The sequence below is a fragment of the Oryza sativa genome, chromosome 12 (assembly GCF_034140825.1).
Source record: "Oryza sativa Japonica Group chromosome 12, ASM3414082v1".
NCBI lineage: Eukaryota > Viridiplantae > Streptophyta > Magnoliopsida > Poales > Poaceae > Oryza > Oryza sativa.
The window spans coordinates 8,025,537-8,050,104 of record NC_089046.1 but is presented as its reverse complement, the minus strand read 5'-3'; the positions used below and the strand labels follow the sequence as shown (position 1 = coordinate 8,050,104).

Here is a 24,568-nt window from a genome sequence, read left to right as displayed (position 1 = left end):
CTATTTTCCATTAATTCTTTATCCTATTTTCATACTTTATTTGTTAAAAAATCAAGTAACTACGACATCTAAATCATATAATTGTTTTTTTAATCCATGGATGTCTTTAGATTGTTTATGACCAAATTCACGGTTGAAGACCAAATTTCACTATAATTAAAAGTTGAAAAGAAATACGTTAGTTTGGGCTATATTTTCTGACTTTTGCATGCATTTCAAACCATTAGAAGAATATGAAAATAATAATAATAATAATAATAATAATAATAATAATAATAATAATAATAATAATAATAATAATAATAATAATAATAATAATAATAATAATAATAATAATAATAATAATAATATAGATTTTATCATCCAACGTAACTTCATGATAATTAAATTAGATCTACAGTTCTAAAAGTAAAATGAACCGCCTATGTTCCTTCCATGGGGTTGGGAGCTAATCTCCCTAGCACGCAAAATGAAACAACTCATTAGCACATGATTAATTTAATATTATCTTTTTTTAAAAAAATAGATTAATATATTTTCTAAAGCAACTTTTGTATATATATATATATTTTTTTGTAAAAACCATACCGTTTAACAGTTTGAAAAGCGCGCAGCTGGAAGAAAGAAGGGATGACTTCACAACTGTTGATGTGAAAAACACACACTGGCCTAGAAGATCTACTTAACTTCAGTGCAGGTCCAAAATCTTGCTTTTAGGTTCGTGAGCGTGCTAGTTGATTTGATCCTGTAATCAACAAGAAAGAAAGACAAGAAAACCACGGTTAAATCCATATACGATAGCCGATCGGCTAGTTGCCGATGGCATATCATTTATCTTCGAGCCGATGCCGATGTCATATTGGAATCGATCGGCAGTTGTGTATAAATAAAGTAAAACTAAATCTACTCAATTGGCTATAGATATTAACGACATATAATCGATCATTCGATGTATATTTAAACTAAGTGATTAGGATAGATCGGTCGCCATGCCGAGACAGTATAAATCACTTAAGTCGAAATATACATTAAAGTACTGATTATATAGACATTTATAGCATAGCCGATCAGATAGATCTAGCATGTATCGGCTAATACTCCGATACCACTCTATATTAAGATATTAAAACAAGCAGAATATATCGAACAAAATGCCTAATATACCTTAATGCTATAAGATCTTAGCATAAAGGGCAGATCTAGCATGTCAATCAAGCATATGAGATACAAAGTAGCTAAATCAGATAAGATCGACTGAAACCCCGATGCTATCTCTCTCGATGATCATAAAACAAGCCAGATATTACAATTATAGGTATTACTTAATAGATCGAACTCAACTGATGCAACATTAAGCATAAAGATAAGTATAAGATCTAAGCAAGATGATGAAAACATCTAAGAGATGATAGATACACGATATAATCTAACTTAATAACGAAACATAACCCTATCGGTCACTTCCTAACAATGAGAAACAACCGATAACAAGTTATATAACACAACTAACAGAGATTGCAACGTGCATATGATAACTCGACGAATTACATAAACAGGATTAGAGTGTCATAAAGATGGAAGCACTAATCCCGAGAACGCAATCCGCCATGACAAGTGACAAGTTTACCTCTAGTTGAAGATCGAATCGATGCAGCTCAACCCGAAAGTAAGAACTCATCGAAATAGAACGAAAGTAAAAAGGGTGGCGATGCGCCGAGATTGTATTGAACTGTTGTTGTTTGATTACATGGGTCCGGGTCATATTTATACCCGAGATACAAAATATGTCCTTGCCGGACACGACTCTTATCTTTAACAAACTCTAAGATACCATAAGTTTTTACGGTAGACTTTTACCCAAACATATCTCTAAGGAATTTACGTAAGATATCCTAATTAATAGATAGAATTGCCTTTCTAAGAGCTTTATCTCCATCGTGGCAATCCTTGTTAAGCACGTTGATTGATTCTAGAAACATCCTTGAAGCCATCACCGTCGGAATCGGTTGCACCACCTCTATCGGCTGTTTTCTATCCGATCCATCTCAGCTGATGCAGACTCCAGCCGATGCCTTCGCAGCCGATGCATACTCTGTTCTTCGAATCCATCTCTTTGCCGAATCTGCTTCGATTTCAATGTCGAACCTGATTTATATCTTACCTATGCACGGACTACATTCTTTATATTATTTTACTTTTAAGGGCCCACATTCACTATAATTCAACTATGAATAAAATATGTAACTTTTGGTTATATTTTCTGACCTTTGTGTCCAATTCAAAAAATAATAAAATTATGGAAAAAAAGAGTGATATAGATTTTATCACTGTATATAACTTAACAGTAATTAAACTATATATATGATGAAAAAACTAAATGAACCTAATTCCCAAAAAATACTCCTCTCAATCCGACATTATAATAAGTCAAAATAATATTATTAAATTTGTAGTGTATACATATAAATATATTTATGAAAAGAAAAAAAAGATACATCTTAATCAATCAATAAAGCATTTAATCTATTTTCATACAATAAATCGATAGTAATTAAAACACATTAAACTTGTAAAATAAATATTCTTATTATACTCTCTCCTCTCCCCTCTCATTCAATTCTTTCTTCTTCTAAATTTTAACTAATTAAAAACTTAATACATAAACAAACAGCAATTAGAAAACTAAATGACTATCTTTTAAGTTATATCTGGTTTTCAAGTTCGTTTGAACTATTGTTTTATTTATAAATAAATAAATAATTCAAGATCCATATTACCCATATTTCGCTGTAAATAGTACATCATTTGTAGACACCTACGTGTGTCAACCAAACAAAAAAATAGAAAAATAAAAAATTGATAATAATTACTATATCATCTTAAATCTCGTACATTATCTATAGAGCACTAACAGTATCACATATGTCACATATTACATCTTAAATTTAAAAATAAAATATTAGAAATTATAGGAAAAAAACAGTTGACCACATGTTTCGAGTTAAATATGTAGATCCATTATTTTCAACCATTACATCTACTTTTAATGAAAATCTTAAGCCGCTAGGTGTTACATCTTAATAATTAGAAAAAAAAATATTTGAAAATTTTAGAAACAAAACAATAGATCATCGATTTTCACTTAAATCATTTATAAAAAAAGAACCACCCCCCCAACACACACACAGAAAACTTTGCCCTCCTCCTCACATGCGCACAAACACAACACTACTAGTCCCCTTCGGCTCGCACTTTCCCCTCTGCCCTTCCTCGATATTTTTATAGCTCTCAAACTAAAAGGAGAAATAATCAATAATATTAAAACATACACAATTTTTTATCCACACATCTGGTTTCTAATCTAATTGCTCTATTCATAATTAAACCAACAATTTAAAGATCCATAACACCTATATTTTGAACTTAAAATAAGAGTTGTATAAAATTAAACAAGAAATATAAAAGGAACATTGTTTCCTACTTTTCACTAAAATTGGAACAACTATTGCATGTTACATGGCCATAACATCTTTTAAGTGCTTAGATATTACTGGCTTTCATGACATTATGAGTTCCTCCGCATATTATTGCATATATAAGCCACACAAAGTTAGCTTTACAGTTGGTTAAGAAGTTATTTTTTAATTGTTAAACTAGAATGTTCTAACTCATATTGACTAGGTATTTTCTTTTTTAAAATAAACGATACTATAGATCACGCATATATCAGGGAAGGGTGGTCTACTTAGAAATTTATATGTAAATATATATATATAACAAATTGTGTCAATTGAACCAAATAGGAGGACTAGCTTGGTGGTACAAATAAAACATATTCATTAACAATAATGTTATTTAGGATTTGCTAAAAAAAAGAAAGCCCCTAAACATTTTATTAAACAAGACAGAACACTACATGTTTCCATACAAATTAAATCTAACTCTTTTCTACATATTGTTAGATAATTGTTTATAGGAATGTATTAAATATTATATATTTTAAAAGCTAACAAATAGATTGGACAAATTATAAAAGCAACACTGATGAGGATAAGTTATGGATAAACAGTATTTTTGAAATGGCAAGTGTCATCTGGTTGATATTCTATCATTTTAATTTTTTTTCAAACATAATCTCTAATACATGCTCGCGCATCGCGTGGGCTACCTTCCTAGTTATATACTAAAGGTCCATTAAACTTCCTACAAACGCTCTCAAGCCTCCACGTGGCACATCTACAAACGCTCCTAGACCACCACGTGGCAATGCCTAATCTCACCGTCAATTTTCACTCAAATCGGTGGACCCGATAATTTAGACCATTAGGTTAGATTAGATGTATTTTATTTAAAAAGTTGTGAGAAAAAACATATCAACCATTGGTTTTCATTTATTTTCAACCATCCGATACATTTTAGATCATATCCCTACTTTCAGCTAATGGACAACTCATCTTTAATTGTGCTAGAGAAAAAAAATACTCTCTCTGTCCAATAAAAAAAGCCAACCTAGTACTGGATGTGACATATCCAAGTAAAACGAATCTATACATGCCTATGTCCAGATTTGCTATACTACACTATGTCATATCTCTAGATTCCTTTTTTTACAGAGGGAGTAAATTACAGTCCATACTATGTATTCTTAAATATTCTTAAAAGTTTTCATATTATGTCATCATTTAACCATTCTTTTCTTTTACACAATAGCTAACTTTACATTTCAATTTGGACCACCCTATTATATCCATCTCCAAGTCTGATGACTCAGCAATCACTCCGCACACTATCTCTCTCTCTCCATTTTCTTTTTCCCTCCGTTTGATAACTGCTAGGTATAGCAAGAAGGAGCACGGATATAGCGTCTTCGCTTTTTGTTAGGTCAACTCCTGCCTCCCAGTCCCTTCACGCCCGACATCCCCGACCTCAATGCAACCATAACAATAGTGTGCATAACGATAGTGGAGGAGAAAAAGAAATGTCGGTGATGACGGTAAAGGCAAAGAGGAGGAACGATGGTGGCTCAGGAGAAAGAGCGGTGATGACGGTGCATGGAGTATCAGTTAGTGGTTGCTAGTGGTCTGAGAAATTTGTTGTCGACACAATCGCTAACTGTGTTTGTTAATTTTTGATGATATGTGGGTCACCAGTCATCATAAAGAAATACTATTAACTAGTTTTAAAATAGTAAAAATATTAAGATAAAGTTGGAGTAGACTATAGATGGCCATAAGGCCGAGGCCCGACAGCCCGACCATTTGGCCTGGTCCAAGCATGGAACGACACAATTATTGTCGGGCTCGTGCCAGCTTGGCCCAATAATTGGGCCGTGCTTGGGCCAATGCCTTGGCATGGTGGGGCTGCCCAGCACGGCATGGTCAAAGAAAAATAGTTGGGGTTAATTCTGCCTTATAAGGCACTGTCCAAAGAGAAGGACATAAATAGACTTATTCCATCATATATGACACAACCCAAAGAGATAAGAGACGGAAAAAGACTTATTTTGTAGAAAAGCACGATGGACTATCGTGCCTTTGGATCGGCTGGCATAGCCCGAGTCTTATTGTGCCTAGACTGGGCCGTGGATGCAGCCCGTGGGCACGGCACAGCCGGCCCGACTGACCTCGGGTCGTGCCTGGGCCCTGGCGTCTCGTATCGCGTAAAAGAAAAGAGAAATCTGCCGTCTCTCTCTCTCGTTGTCTCCTCCTCCGCTCCTTTGCGCCGCCGCCAACACACAGGGCAGGGCGCGCCGATCTCCATCTGGCGAGCAGAGAAGGGGAGGGGAGGGGAGGGGATCCTGGTGAGCCCTCTTTCCGATTCATCTCTCACCGGGACCTGGAATTTGCTTGCGTTCGTTAACCCTACTAGCTTCTCTTCTAGATCTGGAAGAAGCTCTTCTCCTCCTCCTTATTAATTTGAGAGCCTTAAACCTCTCTTAATACAACTAGCTAGTAACATTTTGTTTGTTTGTTTGTTTGTTCACCGAATAGTTTGGGGGTTCAACTGAACCACCATGTCCCAAGTTGGATCCGCCCCTGCTTTCAGGACTGGGTCACCTAAGAAGCATGAACTGAAGTCCAAACAGAAGCTTGAGAAGAAGCTCAGCTTCTACACAAGTAGGTGTGCCTTTCCATTATTTTTTGGCTGTACTCCCTTATTCCAGGAAAAATCAACATTTGCAATCTTTGGCTAGTAATTGAACTAACAATGTATATGTTTAATGTCATGCATGTGGTATTTCGTATACAACGGTACCTTTGTAATTGCTGATAATATGTTGTAAGATAATTTAATTTCCAAAATACAATGTTGGAGAACATGTAAAAAAACTGATAGGCCTTATATTTTGGATGGAGGGAGTGTATAAGGCAAATGTTGATTAATGTATAGAGATTGATTCAAAAGACCAGAGGATGGTGGTATTGGCTTGTTATGTTTTACTTCACTGCTATTCTGAAATGCTTGTTATTCATTTTTGTAAAGAAGGACAACTAATTATTAGTTTATTCCAAGAAAATTAATATGTCTGTAAAAGGGGCAATGCTTTTTTTTTTCTTGAATAGTGAAAGCTTGGAAATATCTTATCCATGAATAAAAATACTTCTTCGTTCATGTTCCATGCTTGTTGTTTTTAGTGTTTTGTGATAATAAAACCTCTTTTGTTTTCTATAAATAGTTGTAGCCTTTTTAGTATACCTTTTATTTTGTAGATTACTTGTGTTTACAGAACATGTATATTGTAAAGTAGATAGTAGCTTAGTTTGTGGTACTGCACTCGAAAGTCGAAACATTGATAGATTACGATTTATGATTGGGCTTACTGCTAGCTGGACTCTGTTTCATTTTCCTACCTTTTTCTTGTCTACCTTGAGTCGTTGACTATATTTTGCGGAATAGCATGTTTTTTTGTTTACTGTGGTTTATAGTATAATTGATTTATTTTTGTTTTTGTTTCTCAGAAGTGAAAGATGCAGTAACCTCCCTAAATGCTACAAAGACTATCTGCAAGGTGCTTATAGACCCTCTCGTTTATTATTATAGTGTTCTTTAATTCTCTTCAGCATTGCAAATTTGTGTGTTCCTCGTACACAAACATTGAATACTATCTTGCCCAAAAAATGGATTTTTGACAATTCGAACTACCTAGTATCATGTCCTGTCGTTTCTGTTTCTATTGACTTAATACACCAGTTTTGCATGCTAGATCTCAATTCGTAATCCCATATTTTTTAGGTTACACTCAGAACTGAAATATCTATGCTTCATGACTGATTACTGTGCACAGTTCCCCAATTAACCTCTGTGTGGCATTTGTAGGTTGTAGCTAAGAAAGAAATAGGACCTCCCGGATACTAATAGTAAATAATTTCTGCAAGACTGGGTTTTTAAATAGTGTGGGTGCACTCTTCAGCTAGTCTCTTGCTAGGTGGAATTTACCTCTTAAGGAATGTGCTCTGCACATCCAACCCATCCAGTACTGAGCAGAACCAGGCACTTTCTGGCAAAACTTATTTGAACAAAAAGTTCCTCTAATAGCACGAGACGAAAAATTGCTTGTCTAGGTTCCAGTTCACTATAGCGGGTATGGCTATTGCAAGAAAACCAAGCACTGGTTACTACTCACTGGTTTTTGTCATGTTTGTAACCCTGGTATAATGTAATGCATCACTAGCACAAGCCACAAAAAGTTTAGCAAAGAAATCAGGAGCTATTCTCTGTTTTTAACATGGCCTTGATGACCATAACCTTTGAATCCTTCTCAACACAGCCAACACCTAGCTAAGGGGAATCAATTACACTATGCAATAATATTAAGCATATTGTCCTCCTTATGGCCTTATTTGTTCACTAATTGAACCAAAAAATATTATGGAGCGTTCATCTAATAAACCTGCTGAACAAATCCAAACTAGGGGTGTTGGTGTCCACCATACGTGAACTAGACCAGCTGTTTCTTGTTCACATGACAGCTGTAAAGTATAAACAGAAACAAGCCATGCCCTGGCAAAAAATATCTACATGCCTCTAGCTTGAATCAGACTTCAGCAGATTCTATGGGTGTATGGCTTTTCACCTTTGGTTGCAATTGAATATTTTCTGTAGCTTCTGTTGTTGCAGCTTGTTTTTACTGTTATTGTTTTGCTCCATGAGTGGCGTGGGCGTATAACGCAACCAATGCTTAGATATTTCAAGGATAAATTCCAAATTGTATGTATTGGTCAAGTATATATTTGTAAGTCTGATTTTCTCAATCGCTAGCTATGTTTAGTCTCTTGTCCTGTGTATTTGTGGTATGCTAAAAATTATCTGCGTAAGAAAGTATTATATTGTCATCCAAATGCTTGTCTACATGTGAAGACTAGCAAAATAACCACACCATATCCATAAACAGATATGAGAATGGATTTTGTACTTGGGACCTGCTTGGAACCCTAATATGCTTTTTGTACTTGCACTGATGATCCACTGTCTCCTGTATTCCCTCCTACTGTGATGGGATGACTAGGATCCTAGGAAACCCATACGTGCCTAACTCCATATGGAAAAACAAATGCCAAGACCAGTTGGCTCTTGACTCATGAATTTCCCAACATATAGTTACAATCTTGTGGTTTCATATATTCTAGACACAAACTGCGAACATTAATTCTGTTCATTTCATATGTTAATGCATCTATATTTTAGAGTAAATATACTTGTAGATGCTGAAATGAGACCTTTAGTCTCTCCGTTCTGTTCTTGGCCTTTAATCTCTCCACACTGTCCTTCCTTACAACTGATTCTTTTTATTGCAGCTGGGCTACTCCATTTGTAGTTTTCTGGAAGTTACACTTGCTTTACTTTGCACTATCAGTGTTATGGGTTGTGATTATTTAAATTTCTTTGTGCAGAAATCTAAACAGAGGAGCCGCCAGAAGAAACTGAAAGCATATGATCTCTCAATGCTCTCTGAGTTCCTTCCTGAAACAGATGCCTCAAATCTGCACACCGAAGCAAAACTGAACTGCAAATCGAAGCAAGCTTTAGTGTAATTGCCTCATCTGCCCCTCCACTTGCGTTCTTTGCTTTCTTTCCACTTATGGTTTTTGACTGGCTTTGTCTCTCCTTTCAGGCAACGGGAGGCTGCCCAACTGAATGCTGTGCTGACCAATCCGCAGTTCCAGCTCGACCCGTTTGCGGCGATCCATCAGCACCTGTTGTCAACACAGCCACCCTCTGCGAGAAAGGAGAGCAATTCCGCCAAGCAGGGGAAGGACCCTAAGGACAAGAAAAGAAAGAACAAGAAGAAGAATGCTTCATCGGCCTCCGAGGCAATGGATATCTGATATGGCAAAGTACCCTACCAAAGGAATGGGGCGCAATTATCGTCAACCTCAGTTTGAAATCGTGTGATCTCTTAAACCTTGTCAAATTCTGTTTCAGCATCGGCACTCTCCTCCCAGAGGTGTGAGGTTGGGTCAAATTTTGTTTCAGCGTCGGCTCTCCTCAGGTTTTTTTTTTGACGGAAAAACAGTTGGAGAGGCTCCTACTGCAATATATTACTTGAGTGTACAAGAGACTTTACCTCCTCCCAGCGAACTGCTTGTAGCGTGGCTGAAGTTTCTTTGTGCTGATTTGTACATATGATGTTTATGATGTTTTGGTTAATTGTTCATGTACCTGGTTCTCGCCATCTGCCATGCTTTCCCGTGGTACAGCAACATCCTTTTTTTTCTTACTCGATATTCTTACTCGATAACTTTTTTTAGTGAGACTCGCGCAAGAGTCGAATTGAAAGTAATTGATTTCAAGTTCAAATCGTGTAAAAACTAGGACGAAGTTTGAACCAATCATAAACCCTTAAAACGAATGCCACACCACGTGATAATAGAGCACAAACATCATCAAAAATTGGGATAAACTCGACACGAATTAAATTAACGCTAGAGTACTAGATCGACAAACAAAGGCCAAATAAATAATATGCCTTCATTTGATCGACTACTATATCAATCCACACAGATGTCTCATAGGGACACACGAATTTCTCTTTCATCTAATTAATTAAATAGAACTCTGTGCATTATCTAAAACAATCCCCTAATTAATTAAGAACACACTTAATTGAACGGTAAAACACCTTTTCTCTCAATTAATCACTCAAGAGAAGAACTTGTAACTCTGGGCATTCACGATGATCGAGCGGAGACCTCCGATTGGTGCGAACACCGACAGAAGAACGCCGATGATGATGCAGAACTGAGGCACCAAAAATATATAAAGAATTAAAATTAACAAGATATATAATTAACAATCAGATGAGGATAATTATCAAGTTAGTTAATTGACCATGCACATGCTAAATAATTAATGGATAATACTACTTACCCAGTTGATGCACCAGGACAAGCCAAACCTCTTTGGCTTCATGATCGACAGCCACATAATGCATGGCAACTGAAAAAACAATTGTTCATATTTCAGTTAGAAAAAACGGAGATTAATACGCACGAGAGATTTTAAATTATATACATTTTTAATGAAGGTTCTAATAATAAAGAAATTAATGGTAGAGATTATTACGAAGTAGGTCGTTGGAGCAAACGCAAAGCCACCAAAGAAGCCTAGCAGTCCACCAAAGAAAGGGACCGCGATGGCAACGAACATGGTGAACACTGCGAAATTCAATACTCCAAAATTAGTACAAATTAAGATTTATTAGATCCTAATTAACAACATATGATAGACTAATTGACAACTACTCGCTCGGTCCTAAATTATAGGACACTCTATTTTTAAGAAAAATCAAACTTAGTAGTTTTATTAATAATTATACTAACTATATCTATACTAAATATTATGCATGTTATATCAGTAAATTTTATGCATGTTATATCAGTAAATTCAAAATAGATTTATATTTCAAAATAGATTTATATTTTAAAGTACTTTTATGTGATGCTAATTTTATATTTGTTTGGATCATGAAATGGAAAAGATACTAGTTAAAGTATGTTATTAAAAACCGTGTAAAAAAAATATAGGCCTTATAATTGAGGACAGAGAGAGTAATTATTAATTAAATTAGTTAATAATTTCTAAAATATTTATCTTAAAAATATGAAAACCGTATGTGTAAATTAGTTTTAAAAAAGTACTTCAATAAAATCATATATTTATTAATATTTCTATGTATTATAATAGAAAATACTTTTGGAGGGGATAATTTACTTTTTACCATCCTCTCAAAATGTCAGTCCTCAAATGCCACTCTCTCAAAATTTCATTTCCAAATGCCACCCGGGCCCACATATCAGCCTCACACACCATCCAGTCCCACGTCACTTTTATTTGAATGGGAAAAGAGGCTGACATGTGGACCCAGGTGGTATTTGGAAATGAAATTTTAGGAGAGTGGCATTTGAGAACTGGTATTTTGAGAGGATGGCAAAAGGTAAATTCTCCCGTTTTGGAGGGGGTAATTAATTAATTAATTGGATCACTAATCAAGTGTGTGTGTGTGTGTGTGTTAGTGCATGCTAGCACACTTACAGACGTAGAGTGATCGGGCGATGAGGCGGAGAGGCATGCCGGGTTTGAAGCGGAGCTTCTTGACGAGGAAGGTCTCGAGCATGTCGAACACCGGCATGGCGTAGATCTGGTAGCTGCCGACGACGTGCACGACGACGAACATGTTGGCGGCGGCGATGAGCCACGCGGGCCGCTCCAGCGTGATGAGCACGTTGTCGTCGACGGCGTTGCCGAACACGTAGTAACCCGCGAACGCCACGGGGAGGTAGCATACGGCCACCACGCCGTACGCCAGCACGACGCCGCGCCACATCGGCCCCTTGGACGGCCGCTCCGCCGTCGACGGGATCGTCGCCTGGATCTCCAGCACCACGTTGTGCCCCGCGTACGCGAACGCCACGTCCCCCAGCGCGCTCAGGAAGTTGAACGTCCTCCCCGCCGGCGTCGCCTCCGTCAGCGAGTAGTCCACACCTCCGGCGGCAGCGCCATTGTTGTGGTTGTGGTGGTGGAGCGAGGCGGCCCAGGCGATGGTGGAGTAGCTGAGCGACATGACGGCGGCGGCGAGGGAGACGCCGCTGATGGAGTTGAAGTTGGGGAGCTGGGAGAGGACGAGGTGGAGGCAGCCGAAGATGACGATGAAGTAGGAGGTCCGGATCGGCGGCGCGGAGGGCGGCGCGACGAGGTCGTGGAACTTCTTGAGCGACTTGCCGCCGGTGACCATGTAGACGATGCAGACGCCGACCTCGACGACGAGCTGCTGCGGCACCACGATCCACAGCCCCAGCTTGTCCCCGAACGCGTGCTGCCCGAGCTCGTGGTACCGGTCGAACCGCCGCCCCGGCACGCACTCGTGCATCTCCACCATCTGCCACAGCGTGTACAGCGTGATCACCCACGACATGATCATCGCCGCCACCCCCGGACCCCTACAAAAAAAAACAAAATCGAACACTCATCCATGGACGATGAAATGAAATGGAGAAGGAGAAATGATGAATGAATTATGTACCAGCCGAGCTCGGACATGGCGAAGGGGAGGCTGAGGACGCCGGCGCCGACCATGGCGGTGACGTTGTGGAAAGCGGAGTACCACCACTTGGCGTTGCGGGAGGAGGTGATGGGGAGCCAGTCGTCGATGGCCTTCTCCTCCGCCCTCGACGTGTTCATGGCTGACGGCGGCGCCATCTCTCACGGCCGGTGGCTCGCCGGAGACGAGGGAGACGTATTTACGTACGAAGATCGATAGCTAGGCAGCTCGACGCAGAATGGGATCAGTGCCACTGCCGCCGCACTGTAGTCTATAAATAGCCAGTGAGGCGCCGTAACAAACTACCGGCCATCGCCGGCGAGATTCCCGGTGCGCCAGGGAATAGCGGCGGTGGTTGGTTGACCACGGTTGTTTTTCCCTCTTTTTTTGTCTTTTTTTTAAAAAAAGGATAAACCTCGGGGGCTGCCAGTGCGCGCGCACGCGCCACAACGGTAAGCTAGCTGCGCGCACTAATCCTAGCGCTTAGCGATACTCCTGTATATGCTTAGGTCGTCTAATCCCTTCTCTAATCTTATCATTTAGCCTTTTAATAAAAAATGAATAATTATTGGGTTAAAAGTTTTGGATTTTCATATGAAGGTTTCAAATTTTGACTTGAAAATTTTTGAATTTGATTTCAAAGTTTTTGAATTCTGAGTTGAAAGTTTTGAATTTTAAAATTTGAGTTGAAATTTTTGAATCGCAGCGGTGGTTGACCACGGTTGGGCTTTTTTTTAGAAAGAGAGGATAGACCTCTCCCATTTCATTAACGAAATAAGAATACAAAGTCTTTAACAGTCTTACAGCAAAAGGGAACAAGATTCAGCAGAGAAAAAAAAAACAGAAACTGCAGCCACTAGAAGGCATAAATCTTCATCCTATCCCCTGTATCCGCATCACATATGGATTCTATCCAAATCTTGTGTTGTAGAAGTCAGTGACCACCGTCTTTAACAAAGCCGCGTCCCGTTGAAGCCTGTCTTGTGTGTCCCCCGATTTCTGCAAAATGGACCAAAGATTGATCCAGGAGCAAACAGCATATATCAGCTCTAAAGGATCTTGTGTTCTTTTATTTTTTGAAACATGCAGCATTTCTGAACTTCCATATAGTCCAAACAATAGCTGCCTGCAATTCCCACCACCACAAAGTTTTTATCTTTTTTTTTTTTTTGAAAATCCTAAAGCCACCTCCCAAACAAGTGATGTATATTATGGATTGGTTTCAAATCAAACACACAACTCACTATGTTTTAAATGAGTCTTGAAATTGGGCATTTTAAAAAGATGCTCCACAGTTTCATTTTTTTGCCTCCTTCCCTTTTCATCCCCTTTTCAGCAAGTTATCTTTGGTTAAAATGCAATTTTTCAACATCAGCCACAGGAAAACCTTCTCTCTAGGAGAAATTTTAAATTTCAAATATTCTTGAATTGAAAGCCAGTGTTTTGAATCATCATTGCTTTATAGAAATATTTAACAGTGAAAATGCCATTTTTAGTCAGTTTCCAAACCACTTTATCCTCCTCCCCAGTCAGTTCAATTGACTGACAAAGTTGATTAAGTTTAACCCATTCCAAATGTTTCCTATCCACAAGAGACCTCCTGAATCTTAGACTCCCTAACCATTCTCCTATTAGTTTGGTCACCAGCACATTTTTTGCAAAGAGAACCATTATACAAATTAGGGAATGGAGGAGAATGGAGGAGTGCCGCCGCACTATAAATAACCAGCTGGGGTGGGAGAACGCGGCGCAGTAACCAACTCCCAGCCATCGCCGGCGAGATTCTCGGAGGACCAAGGGAATCGAGGCAGTGGTTGATCACGGTTGGGTCCTTTCTTTTCTTTTCTTTTTTTTTTTGAGAAAGAGAGGATAAACCTCTCCCATTTCTCTACCTCTATCTATTCCCCATATAGTGTAGCAAGTGGTTTCACTCATCACTCGTTCTTTCATTCATCACTCAACAGCTCCCAACAATCGAGATCAATCCCACCTCTCTCAATCGTGCACCACATCCCCACTCACCCCTGCGCCTCTCCCCAATTCTGCTCCTGCACGTGCTAACGCCAGAAACCGCTCCGCCATGCTTATCAGCGCTCCCCTCCCTATTAGCCGCTGCACTGTACGTCCTCTGCCCCGCAAGAGCTGTCAAGGGCGCCAGCTCGCCATAGTTTTTATCGTTGCCCTCATCTCTCCTCTGCCGCCGCGCGCCGCCTTCAATCCTCCCCGACTCCATTGCCCCCGGACCCTAATCAACGCCAGCCACGCACGGCGTGGCGGTCAATTATCGCCTCTACACCGTCTCGGCCCCCTACACCTATTGCGAGCTCCGTCGTCGTCGCTAGCACACCAACTGTTCTACCCCTCCAAAGGTCACCTCACCCCTTCCCCCTTTTCTCTCCCCCCATCCCTAATATCTCCACCTCTCTAGTCATCAGTCGCCCCGCCACACACAACCGATCGATATTTGCCCCGTCACACACAGCCAATATAAACCTGACAGTATATGGATAGAATAAACACTTGATGTGTGGTTTTGTATCTCTTTATCTGCGCACATACATAACTAGTAATTTTCATATGCAACTGTATTATCTGATTAATTGTTGTCAATTCATCAGACAAAGTTTGCATCGAGGACACTGGACTTTGATCCCATAGCTTCAAACAAAAATACCGCTTTGTAGTTTCAATCCGGAAAATCCAGCCTAAATAGACTCAATTCAGCCTTATATAAGTCAAAGAAAAATAGTTGGGGACCCAAAATAGACTTAGTGCAGCCTTATAAGGCACTGTCCAAAGAGAAGGGGCCTTGACTGGGCCTAGGTCCGGTCGTGCCTGGGCGCTGCCGGGCCGGGCGGCCCATTTGGGCAGTAGTCGAGTATATCGCGTAAAAGAGAGAAATCTCCCGTCTCGTTGGCTCCTCCTCCGCTCCTTGCGCCGCCGCCAAGACGAGTCGCGGCTGCCGATCTCCATCTGGCGAGGAGAGTAGGGGAGGGGATCCTGGTGAGCCTCTTTCTGATTCATCTCTCTCCCCCACCCCACTGGGACCTTGAATTCGCTTGCGTTCGTTAACCCTACTAGCTTCTCTTCTAGATCTGGAAGAAGCTCTTCTCCTCCTCCTTGTTAATTTGAGAGCCTTAAACCTCTCTTAATACAACTAGCTAGTAACAGTTTGTTTGTTTTTTTGTTTGTTCACCCAAAAGTTTGACTGAACCCCCATGTCCCAAGTTGGATCCGCCCCTGATTCCATGTGGATTTTTTTCTTTCTTTACAACTGAACTGAATTTTGTGATGCGTAGAGTGCTTCGTTAGCTGGACATTTATCTTCACTGCCCTGTGAACATCTTTAACTTCTTATTTATAGTGCATGGTACATGGAGATCCCTTGTTAATTACTCTTTTTTGTGGTTCTAGCACAAGTGCTATGTGAGCCAAAATTATGGAACGTGAGCCCCATCTTTTGTGAAGCATTGTGCTCTCCACTATCTACATCAAAGTGAAAGGAAGAGAGGCGAACATGTTTTGTATGAACAAAATTGTATAGGAGCATGCCAACCTTCTTAGTTACTACACCCCTCTCTGTTCACCAGGTTGCATATTGTGATGCTCGTAGGGAAAATATTATTGGTGATGACAGTTCGTTCATAAATGTATGATCATTTTAGGTTCCAACTCTCAGCTTGCATGGGTTAGTCTTGGTTGTTCTTGCACTAGGTATACTGTTGTTTACTACATTTTTACCTAATCTAATTGAAAGTGAAATGCCTCCATCGCCTTTTTATGGGCGAGGCTATTAGCTGATGGGTGTATATCCTGATTTCCATTGCGGTTCATGTATTCAGTAGAGAAACATGCGCAAGTTAATAAGCTGTTGTGGGCATCTTAGGATTAAACCTGTGTCTGTTTCTGAGCTCAACCCCCTGTTACATTATGACACCAGGTGCAGCAACAAGCAGAAATAATATTGACCCAAATAGGCTAACCTTGAGCCACGATTTGTACATCTATATGTGTTTGCAAATATATTATTTGCTTGCAGAAACTTTTTCAACAGCACTGATATTTACCGATATATGCAGTTAAAAGCTTCCATCCAGGAATGGCAATGGCATTGAGAAGAGTACTGAAACATGGTGTAATCCCAAGAGATGCAGCTCAAGTAGTTGGCATAAGAGGATTTGCAATTGCAAGCAAGGCAAAGAAGGGCGGAAAGGGTGCGGCCGATGCTGCTAAAACCCCTGTGCTCAGCAAAGAACTTAAGAGTACAACAGTGTTTGGGGCAAATATCCTCAAGGAGGGGTCTGATCCGAAACTCCAGCCAGATTCTGAATACCCTGAGTGGCTGTGGCACCTGCTCGACAAGCGCCCTATGCTGAGTGAGCTGCGGAGGAAAGATGCCAAGACGCTCCCCTATGAAGACCTGAAACGGTTCGTCAAGCTGGTGAACCGAGCTCGGATCAAGGAGCAGAATGCCCTCACTGCAAAGAACTGATCTGGATACTCTCTGGAGGTTCCATCATCTGTTTTTCACTACATGATTTACTGTTGAAATATGCTAAGCTGTGCACTGTAATAATGTAGTGACCTGGAACATTAGAATATTTAAGAGATGCTTCCTAATTTTTGTTTTCTGGCAAAATGCTTTAGCAAATTACTTCCTCTGTTTCACAATGTAAGTTATTCTAGCATTTTCCACATTCACTTTGATGTTAATGAATGTAGACATATATATCTATCTAGATTTATTAACATTGTGAAACGGAGGAAGTATCATCTTCTGTGTTCATTAACATCAAAGTGAATGTGGGAAATGCTAGAATGACTTACATTGTGAAACGGAGAAAGTATCGTCTTCTGTGTTCATTAATATTAAAATGAATGTGGGAAATGCTAAAATGACTTACATTGTGAAACGGAGAAAGTATCGTCTTCTATGTTCCTTCGGCAGCACCAGGGATCCAAAGGCTGATACTCGATGCAGAGCTGTGGAACTGACGAAGTTTAGATAGCATAATATATTGTTAGATCATTAGTTGTACGTTTCCTGTATCTGTTTTCTCATCATTCACGTTCATTCCAATGTTTTTAACTGTTTGGTATCCGTGACCATGTTTGTTATTTCTGCATAAACGCAATCGTGCAATCATTAATTAAATTCTTCATTAAACCGGGATCTTCAGGCATAGTTGTTTTTCTTGTCAAAACTACTGAAAAATCAAACCCAAAAACACCTCTACAGACGAACTGGACGAAATGTGCTTATGTGACATTAACTTGAGTTATCCTTTTGAAAGTTGCGATGAAAACGCTGCGAAAATTTCTGTACCATACCAATATCGTTTTCATAAAAATAATATTTCCAACCATTTTTGTTTTTTGTTTCTAGTCACATACTCCCTCAATTTAGAATTGATCAGTTATATTAGATGTTTACACCAACACCAAAAAGGAAAAAAATGATCTGCAGTCCATTTGATCAGTGCATCAAAGAACAAAAAGATGTTGGGAGAGGTACCAAATATGCTAATCATTTCTGAAAAAGGAATCCCCAAAAAAATATATATGATGATCACTTGTAAATAAAGGGAGTATAAAATTTAGTTTTTTTTTTCAATTTCTATCAGTCGGTCGTCACTGCATAGTTAAATTCCCAACAGCGTAAAAATAATAAAAAATGATATCATTTCCAACCTTTCTCATTCTATTTGAAATGCAGGAAGTCACACAAAATAAAAAAGGACAATATGTTCCACGCGCTAATTTTAGTTTCTAGCAGGTAAAATGCACAGGGAACTAATGATATTTTTATTTTCAAGGAACAAGGTCATATCAATCAGCTACTTCTTCGATCAAAACCTTTGCCTCCTCTTTTTTTGAAGGCTACTTTTTATAATCCTTCATTCAACATCACAGGAAAATGTTGGCAAAACCCTACGCTATCAAATTGCAAACTAAAGAGCCTATTGAACATGGGATCCATAGTAAACAAAAAGAACAATTTGTTCACTCCCTTCTTCCTATACCATCACCCATCAGACCCTCACAGCCATCCACCACAGATCATCCTTCCATCAATAATCTTCAATCGCTAGAACTATCAATTGCTGTCAGTGAAATCCGCATCAATAACATCTCCATCATTCGGTCCCTTACCGCCTGAGCTTGTCGGTCCAGCATCGGCACCAGGAGTAGGTCCAGCAGCACCAGCATTAGGCTGCTGGTTGTACATGGCCTGGCCGATCTGCATAACTTCCTCGTTTAAAGCAGCCATGGCATCCTTCATGCTCTGTGTTGATCCACCCGCAATGGCCTCTTTGAGCTCGTTGAGCTTTGCATCCACCTTCTCTTTCACAGGTGCAGGTACCTTGTCACCTAGCTCCTTCAGTTGCTTCTCAGTCTGGTAGACCACAGAGTCTGCCTGGTTTTTGGTATCAATGGCATCTCTTTTCTCTTTGTCCTCCTGAGCAAACTTGTCAGCCTCTTCCACCATTCTCTCAACCTACAAACACAAAATGTTGTTTCAGATTGAATGTTATGCTTCAATGTAGGCATTTGTATCTTCGCTTACAGGAGCATAGTGTTGTTTCCCTAGAGGAACTGATACCTAAACTCTATACCACAAAAAATTCAATTACTCTTCCATCAACATAGATTATATGCAAACAAATAGTCAATACATGCGATCTGGTAAAGATATGAAAAACTCTACCATAATAGAAGAAATTTGGTAAATAAATTTCACACCAGTAGCAAATAACGGGATTGGGAATCAAAGAAAGAAGCTGCACAACATATGGTGGAAAAGAAAATCTACAACTAGATAACCATGCAGAAAACTATCATACGTTAAGAAGAAACTTGCCAACTTTGTACCTAGTTGCAATATAGCAAGCTGGCAACCAACTTTTGATGAATGTAATCACACAATGCTTAAGCAAATAAGGTGGGAACATACCTCATCCTTTGGCAGTGTACTAGCGCCGGTGATGGTGATATCCTGTTTCTTCCCAGTACCCTTATCAATAGCAGCAACAGAGAGAATACCATTGGCATCAATATCAAACTTGACTTCAATTTGTGGAACACCACGTGGTGCAGGAGGGATTCCATCCAAGCGGAAGCTTCCAAGAGACTTGTTGTCCCGGACAAACTCTCTCTCTCCCTGAAGAACATTTATCTCAACACTTGTCTGTCCATCTGCAGCTGTGGAGAATACCTCTGATTTTGAGGTGGGCAGTGTTGTGTTTCTGGGAATAATCTTGGTCATCACTCCACCCAACGTCTCCAGACCAAGAGACAATGGAGTAACATCAAGAAGAACGACATCTTTCACATCTCCGGCCAAAACTCCACCCTGGTGTTACAAGGGAAACACAAAATATATTGATTTGAGATTTCAGATTCGGAACAAGATAAATGCAGTCTTGGCAGTGTTAAAACACGCTTTGGGCAGTTAGTTTTAAATACATATAAATTGATTTGTGATCCACTATAATGCAGGAAACATGCACTTAAGATCAGTGAAGTAATTAGAAGGTTTATGGATGATTTTCTGCAAAGAACAACAAATTAAAGCACTTGTGAGGACAAGAAAGTGACCTGTACAGCTGCCCCAAGAGAAACAACCTCATCAGGGTTGACTGTGACATTGGGATCCTTGCCAGTGATCTTCTTCACAAGCTCTTGCACGGAAGGGATACGAGTGGATCCACCAACAAGAATCACTTCGTCCAGGTTATCAACAGACAGTTTGGCATCTCTCAAGGCATTAGTGACAGGAGTTTTAAGCCTATCAATAAGAAACATATTAGTCAAGCCTTAAAAAAATTTGAGAAAATGCAAATCATTTTCCTAAGCAATAGGCTTATATATCAGCAGAATGTCCATATTTTACCTATCAATGAGGTCCGAACATAGCTCCTCAAATTTGGCTCTGGAGAGAGTTGTCTCGATGTGTTTAGGCCCATCAGCAGTAGCAGTTATGAAAGGCAAGCTGCAATTCAAGACATTCAATTATTTAAGAAGAAAAATCACCAAATGAGCAATAGAATACTCTGTGAGAACAATTGGAAAGAAGCTCACCTAATGTTTGTCTGAGACAGCGTAGACAGTTCCATCTTCGCTTTCTCTGCTGCCTCAGTGAGTCGCTGCAGGGCTTGTTTGTCTTTCAGAAGATCAATGCCTTCATCTTTCTTAAAGTTGCTAGCAAGCCAATCCACAACTTTCTACATAATTCAAGGATAACATTCAAATTAAAAAAAAACAATAAATATAGCATACTGTCAGTAAAAGAATCAGTTCAACTGATAGGTATGTTGTCCATGGAGCTACACTACAATGCCAATAGACCTTTGATATGCTAAGGGTGTGTTTGAGGAGAAGGGGATTGAGGAGATTGGGAAGATTGGAAAGATACACAAAACGAGGTGAGCCATTAGCGTATGATTAGTTGAGTATTAACTATTTTAAATTTTAAAAATGGATTAATATGATTTTTTAAAGCAACTTTCTTATGGAATTTTTTTTGCAAAAAACGCACCATTTAATAGTTTGGGAAGCGTGCGCGCGGAAAACGAGATGTTTTCTCTCTCAATCTCCCAGATCACCCGGGAACGAACGAAGCCTAAGTTGACTTTCAAAAGTTCAAATTACATATTTTTAGGTCATGGGCATTACATAAAGAATATATGGAAGGCTTGAAGAGGTCAGATTCCAGCACAAAACACACAGAGCTCATACTTACAGGAGTTTCATGAGTCATGGCTCCAAAGTAAAATACCCAACAGAAATAAAACTGCAATAACATAATTATATAGAACGAGCAACCTATTGAGAAATTTTGGTTGACTGATATTGTGAGTTTACCAAAGAAAGAATAATGTAATACACATAAGAGGCACCACATCATATAATATTTGTCAAAAATGCATAGTGCAACATTCCATAGAAAACAGTTCGAACAGTTGCGATGTATTTTCACGAAATTCCAAAATGGAGATTCGGCAGTAGTTAATCTCTTAAAAATAAAAATGGAATTACATACCTTATCGAAGTCATCGCCACCAAGGTGTGTGTCACCAGATGTGGAAAGCACCTCAAACACACCATCTCCAACCTCCAATACTGCAGGATAATGTTTCTTTAGTAGAGATCACAATTCAATTACATCATGGCATGTTTGAGGACTCATCCTATTTTTTTCATCACAACATGAACCATATACTTCACAATTGAGGGACTCCTGAAGTAAGTTTCATTCTTCCAAAGTCATTTTCGCAGAAAAATCTGCTTTGAGTATCTCTCTTCCAAAGTCCCTTTTAACTAAATATTGATCTATTTAAAAAAACTCGAGGCAGCCTCTATATGTATGATGATAGAACAAGGAGCTACTCAACTCAAATATTTAGTAACGATATGTTTAATTCAGGAGGGACCATATAAAGTAGAACTCATGCTTGTGGCTAAATAGTTCTGAACCTTCATAAAAGACAATATATTAAGTTCTGGAGGAACCATATAAAGAACTCATGTTTCTGGCTAAACAGTTGTGAACCTTGGTAAAAGATTTCACAGATATGAAACAGCAACAGCATTTCACATTCCATTTGATCAAATCAATTCATCATCTATTTTCCAGTACGATCCATCTAGGAAAAAAGGTCTGTCATAGAAGTATGATAAGATTCAGGTCCACGAGATCCCTATGCTACAGTAATAGTGCAAGAAAAGTAAACAGTTTGGTGTTCTAGCACATAACATACCAGAGACATCAAAGGTACCGCCTCCCAAGTCAAACACAAGAATCGTTTCGTTGTTTTTCTTCTCAAAACCATAAGCAAGGGATGCAGCAGTCGGCTCATTTATAATGCGGAGAACTTCCAATCCTGCAATACGTCCAGCATCTTTTGTTGCTGTCCTCTGTGAGTCATTGAAGTATGCAGGAACAGTAACCACTGCTTTGGTAATTTTGTCATTCAAAAACTTAGATGCATCGTCCACCAACTTCCTCAAGACCTGTTGCATTGACCCGAAAAGTGAAATTTAGTAATCCATTTACTATGTAAATAAAATGTAAGCTACATTATGCCATTATGGACCCTGAGCATTCAGGTGTTGTTTAACTTAGGTCCTGTCTCTGTGACAAACCATGTATTTATTATGTCCCTACACATGCATAGGTGAGTGAGGATATGTTAAACCTGACTCAAATTAGCAATTGGTGATGCCAGAAAACTTTATCTTAATCAACAGTGGATAAGTGCTAAGTATGGTAACACAAAACCATTTCAAGTTTAGAATGGTGCACTATAAGAAAAAGATTTACTAGTTGATTCCTTCCCATCACTCAGACTGCCTCACTGCCGATAGAAGTTCAAGATGAATACATGACCATCTTAAGCTGATTAGGCATTACACACATTTGAGCATAATTATAGAACTTAGGTTTCCAAGCTACCAACATACTAACAGGTAAATCAATACTCCCTCCATCCCAAAAAAAAAAAATCCAGGTAGGATTGGTTTTTGTACAAAACTAACAAAAAATACAGGAAAACATATAAACCATTATAACTTGAGCTCGCCCATATAACTAAAAATAGCAACATCTATTCCGAGGCGATACCTCCAAGTCCAATTTCGTATTTTGAATTCGCCTAAACAATCACATTTATATGATTAATCATTATATTCAAATTCATTGTTTAATCATTCCAAGTGCCCCCAATTGAGTGAAACTGAAACACACCTTTGGGTACAAAATGAGTGACAGATTGAATGTATGGCCAACAAACAAAAAGTCTCACTGACATAGAAATCGAAGTTGAGAGCTAAAAAAAATAAAGAAGCAGAAGAAATCACCTGCGCGGAAATCTCCTCGGCGGCGAACTGCTTGCCGATGGCGGGGCAGTCGAGCTTGACGTTGCCGTTGTCGTCGCGGACGACGTGGTAGGAGACCTGCTTGGCCTCGTCGTCGACCTCGGCCATCTTGCGGCCGATGAAGCGCTTGACGGAGAAGAAGGTGTTCTCCGGGTTGACGACGGCCTGCCGCTTGGCGATCTGCCCGACCAGCCGCTCCCCGCCCTTGGTGTACGCCACCACGGAGGGCGTCGTCCGCTGGCCCTCGGCGTTGGTGATGACCGTCGGCTTCCCGCCCTCCATCGCCGCCACCGCGGAGTTGGTCGTCCCGAGGTCGATCCCCACCACCTTCTCGCACGCCACCCGCATCGCCACCCCCCGCGCCCGCCCCGCCCGCGGCACCCGCATCTGCACCGACGCCGCCGCGGGCTTCCGCCCCACGAACAGCTGCCCGCTCCTCCGGGCCGCGAGGGGCGAGGTGGAGGGGGCGGCGCCGCACGCCATGGCGCCGAGCTGGGAGGTGAAGGAGGCCATGGCGAGGCGAGGAAACCCTAACCCGGCGAGGGAGAAGGATTCAGGCGGAGGAGCCGAGGAGGAGGTGAGGAGGAGGGGATAAGGCGAGGGGAGGAGGAGAGGGGGTTTATATTGGGGGGAGGTAGGTGTGGGTGGCTGACGGGTGGGGCCCACGGGGTGGTTCGAGGATGGCGTGCGGGGAACGGGGGGTGGTGGTGGCGGCGGCGGCGACGGGGAGGAACGTGGAACGCGCGGTGGGGGGTGGGTTTTCGTGGCCGTCTGACTATGACTGGATTGTGTGAGTCTATTTGTTGCCTTGTTTTTAATTTTGCACGGAATTTGGGGGTGACAAAGGTGCTTTTTGAATGGATTTCGTGTGGATTTGGTGGGATGGGGGTGATCGGTTTGGTTTGTGGGAGGTTAATTGGTTCGTGCAAGTCAAATAAAAAAAAGAATAAATAAAAGGAATATCCCTACACTTTACAGGTTATATATGATGATCTGATATGTCTTCTATTGGAAGAAGTCGATGCCGCGTTCAAGCGTCTAGGTGCTTCTTAATTCTCATTTGTTCAATTTATATGTGACGTGTGAGTTCAATATAAATTCCTGGCACCAAGATAGCTCTAGAGGTGGGTCTAGGAAATAAAAACAGTGTAC

General features: G+C 40.1%; 4 protein-coding genes across 4 annotated transcripts; 2 read left to right on the top strand and 2 right to left on the bottom strand.

The window, feature by feature from the left end:
* The first annotated feature begins 5,996 nt into the window (after positions 1–5,996).
* On the top strand, positions 5,997–9,673 carry LOC4351878 (uncharacterized). Its single transcript, XM_015764292.3, has 4 exons — positions 5,997–6,116; positions 6,960–7,009; positions 8,892–9,028; positions 9,113–9,673. The coding sequence occupies exons 1-4, from the start codon at positions 6,014–6,016 to the stop codon at positions 9,324–9,326; spliced, it is 504 nt and encodes a 167-aa protein (XP_015619778.1). The 5' UTR covers positions 5,997–6,013; the 3' UTR covers positions 9,327–9,673.
* Positions 9,674–9,865: 192 nt separating this feature from the next.
* LOC4351877 (lysine histidine transporter 2) lies at positions 9,866–12,806 on the bottom strand. Its single transcript, XM_015764290.3, has 5 exons — positions 12,521–12,806; positions 11,533–12,437; positions 10,564–10,655; positions 10,369–10,437; positions 9,866–10,239 (listed from the first exon to the last, which is right to left on the bottom strand). Exons 1-5 carry the CDS (start codon positions 12,694–12,696, stop codon positions 10,141–10,143), a joined length of 1,341 nt encoding a protein of 446 aa, XP_015619776.1. The 5' UTR covers positions 12,697–12,806; the 3' UTR covers positions 9,866–10,140.
* A 2,644-nt stretch (positions 12,807–15,450) lies between these two features.
* On the top strand, positions 15,451–17,297 carry LOC4351876 (large ribosomal subunit protein mL54). The gene is made up of 2 exons (XM_015764295.3): positions 15,451–15,541; positions 16,618–17,297. Exon 2 carries the CDS (start codon positions 16,638–16,640, stop codon positions 17,028–17,030), a length of 393 nt encoding a protein of 130 aa, XP_015619781.1. The 5' UTR covers positions 15,451–15,541; positions 16,618–16,637; the 3' UTR covers positions 17,031–17,297.
* A 1,023-nt stretch (positions 17,298–18,320) lies between these two features.
* LOC4351875 (stromal 70 kDa heat shock-related protein, chloroplastic) lies at positions 18,321–24,009 on the bottom strand. Its single transcript, XM_015764289.3, has 8 exons — positions 23,399–24,009; positions 22,300–22,552; positions 21,582–21,661; positions 20,621–20,763; positions 20,433–20,531; positions 20,138–20,327; positions 19,494–19,892; positions 18,321–19,037 (listed from the first exon to the last, which is right to left on the bottom strand). The coding sequence occupies exons 1-8, from the start codon at positions 23,927–23,929 to the stop codon at positions 18,636–18,638; spliced, it is 2,097 nt and encodes a 698-aa protein (XP_015619775.1). The 5' UTR covers positions 23,930–24,009; the 3' UTR covers positions 18,321–18,635.
* Positions 24,010–24,568: the final 559 nt, after the last annotated feature.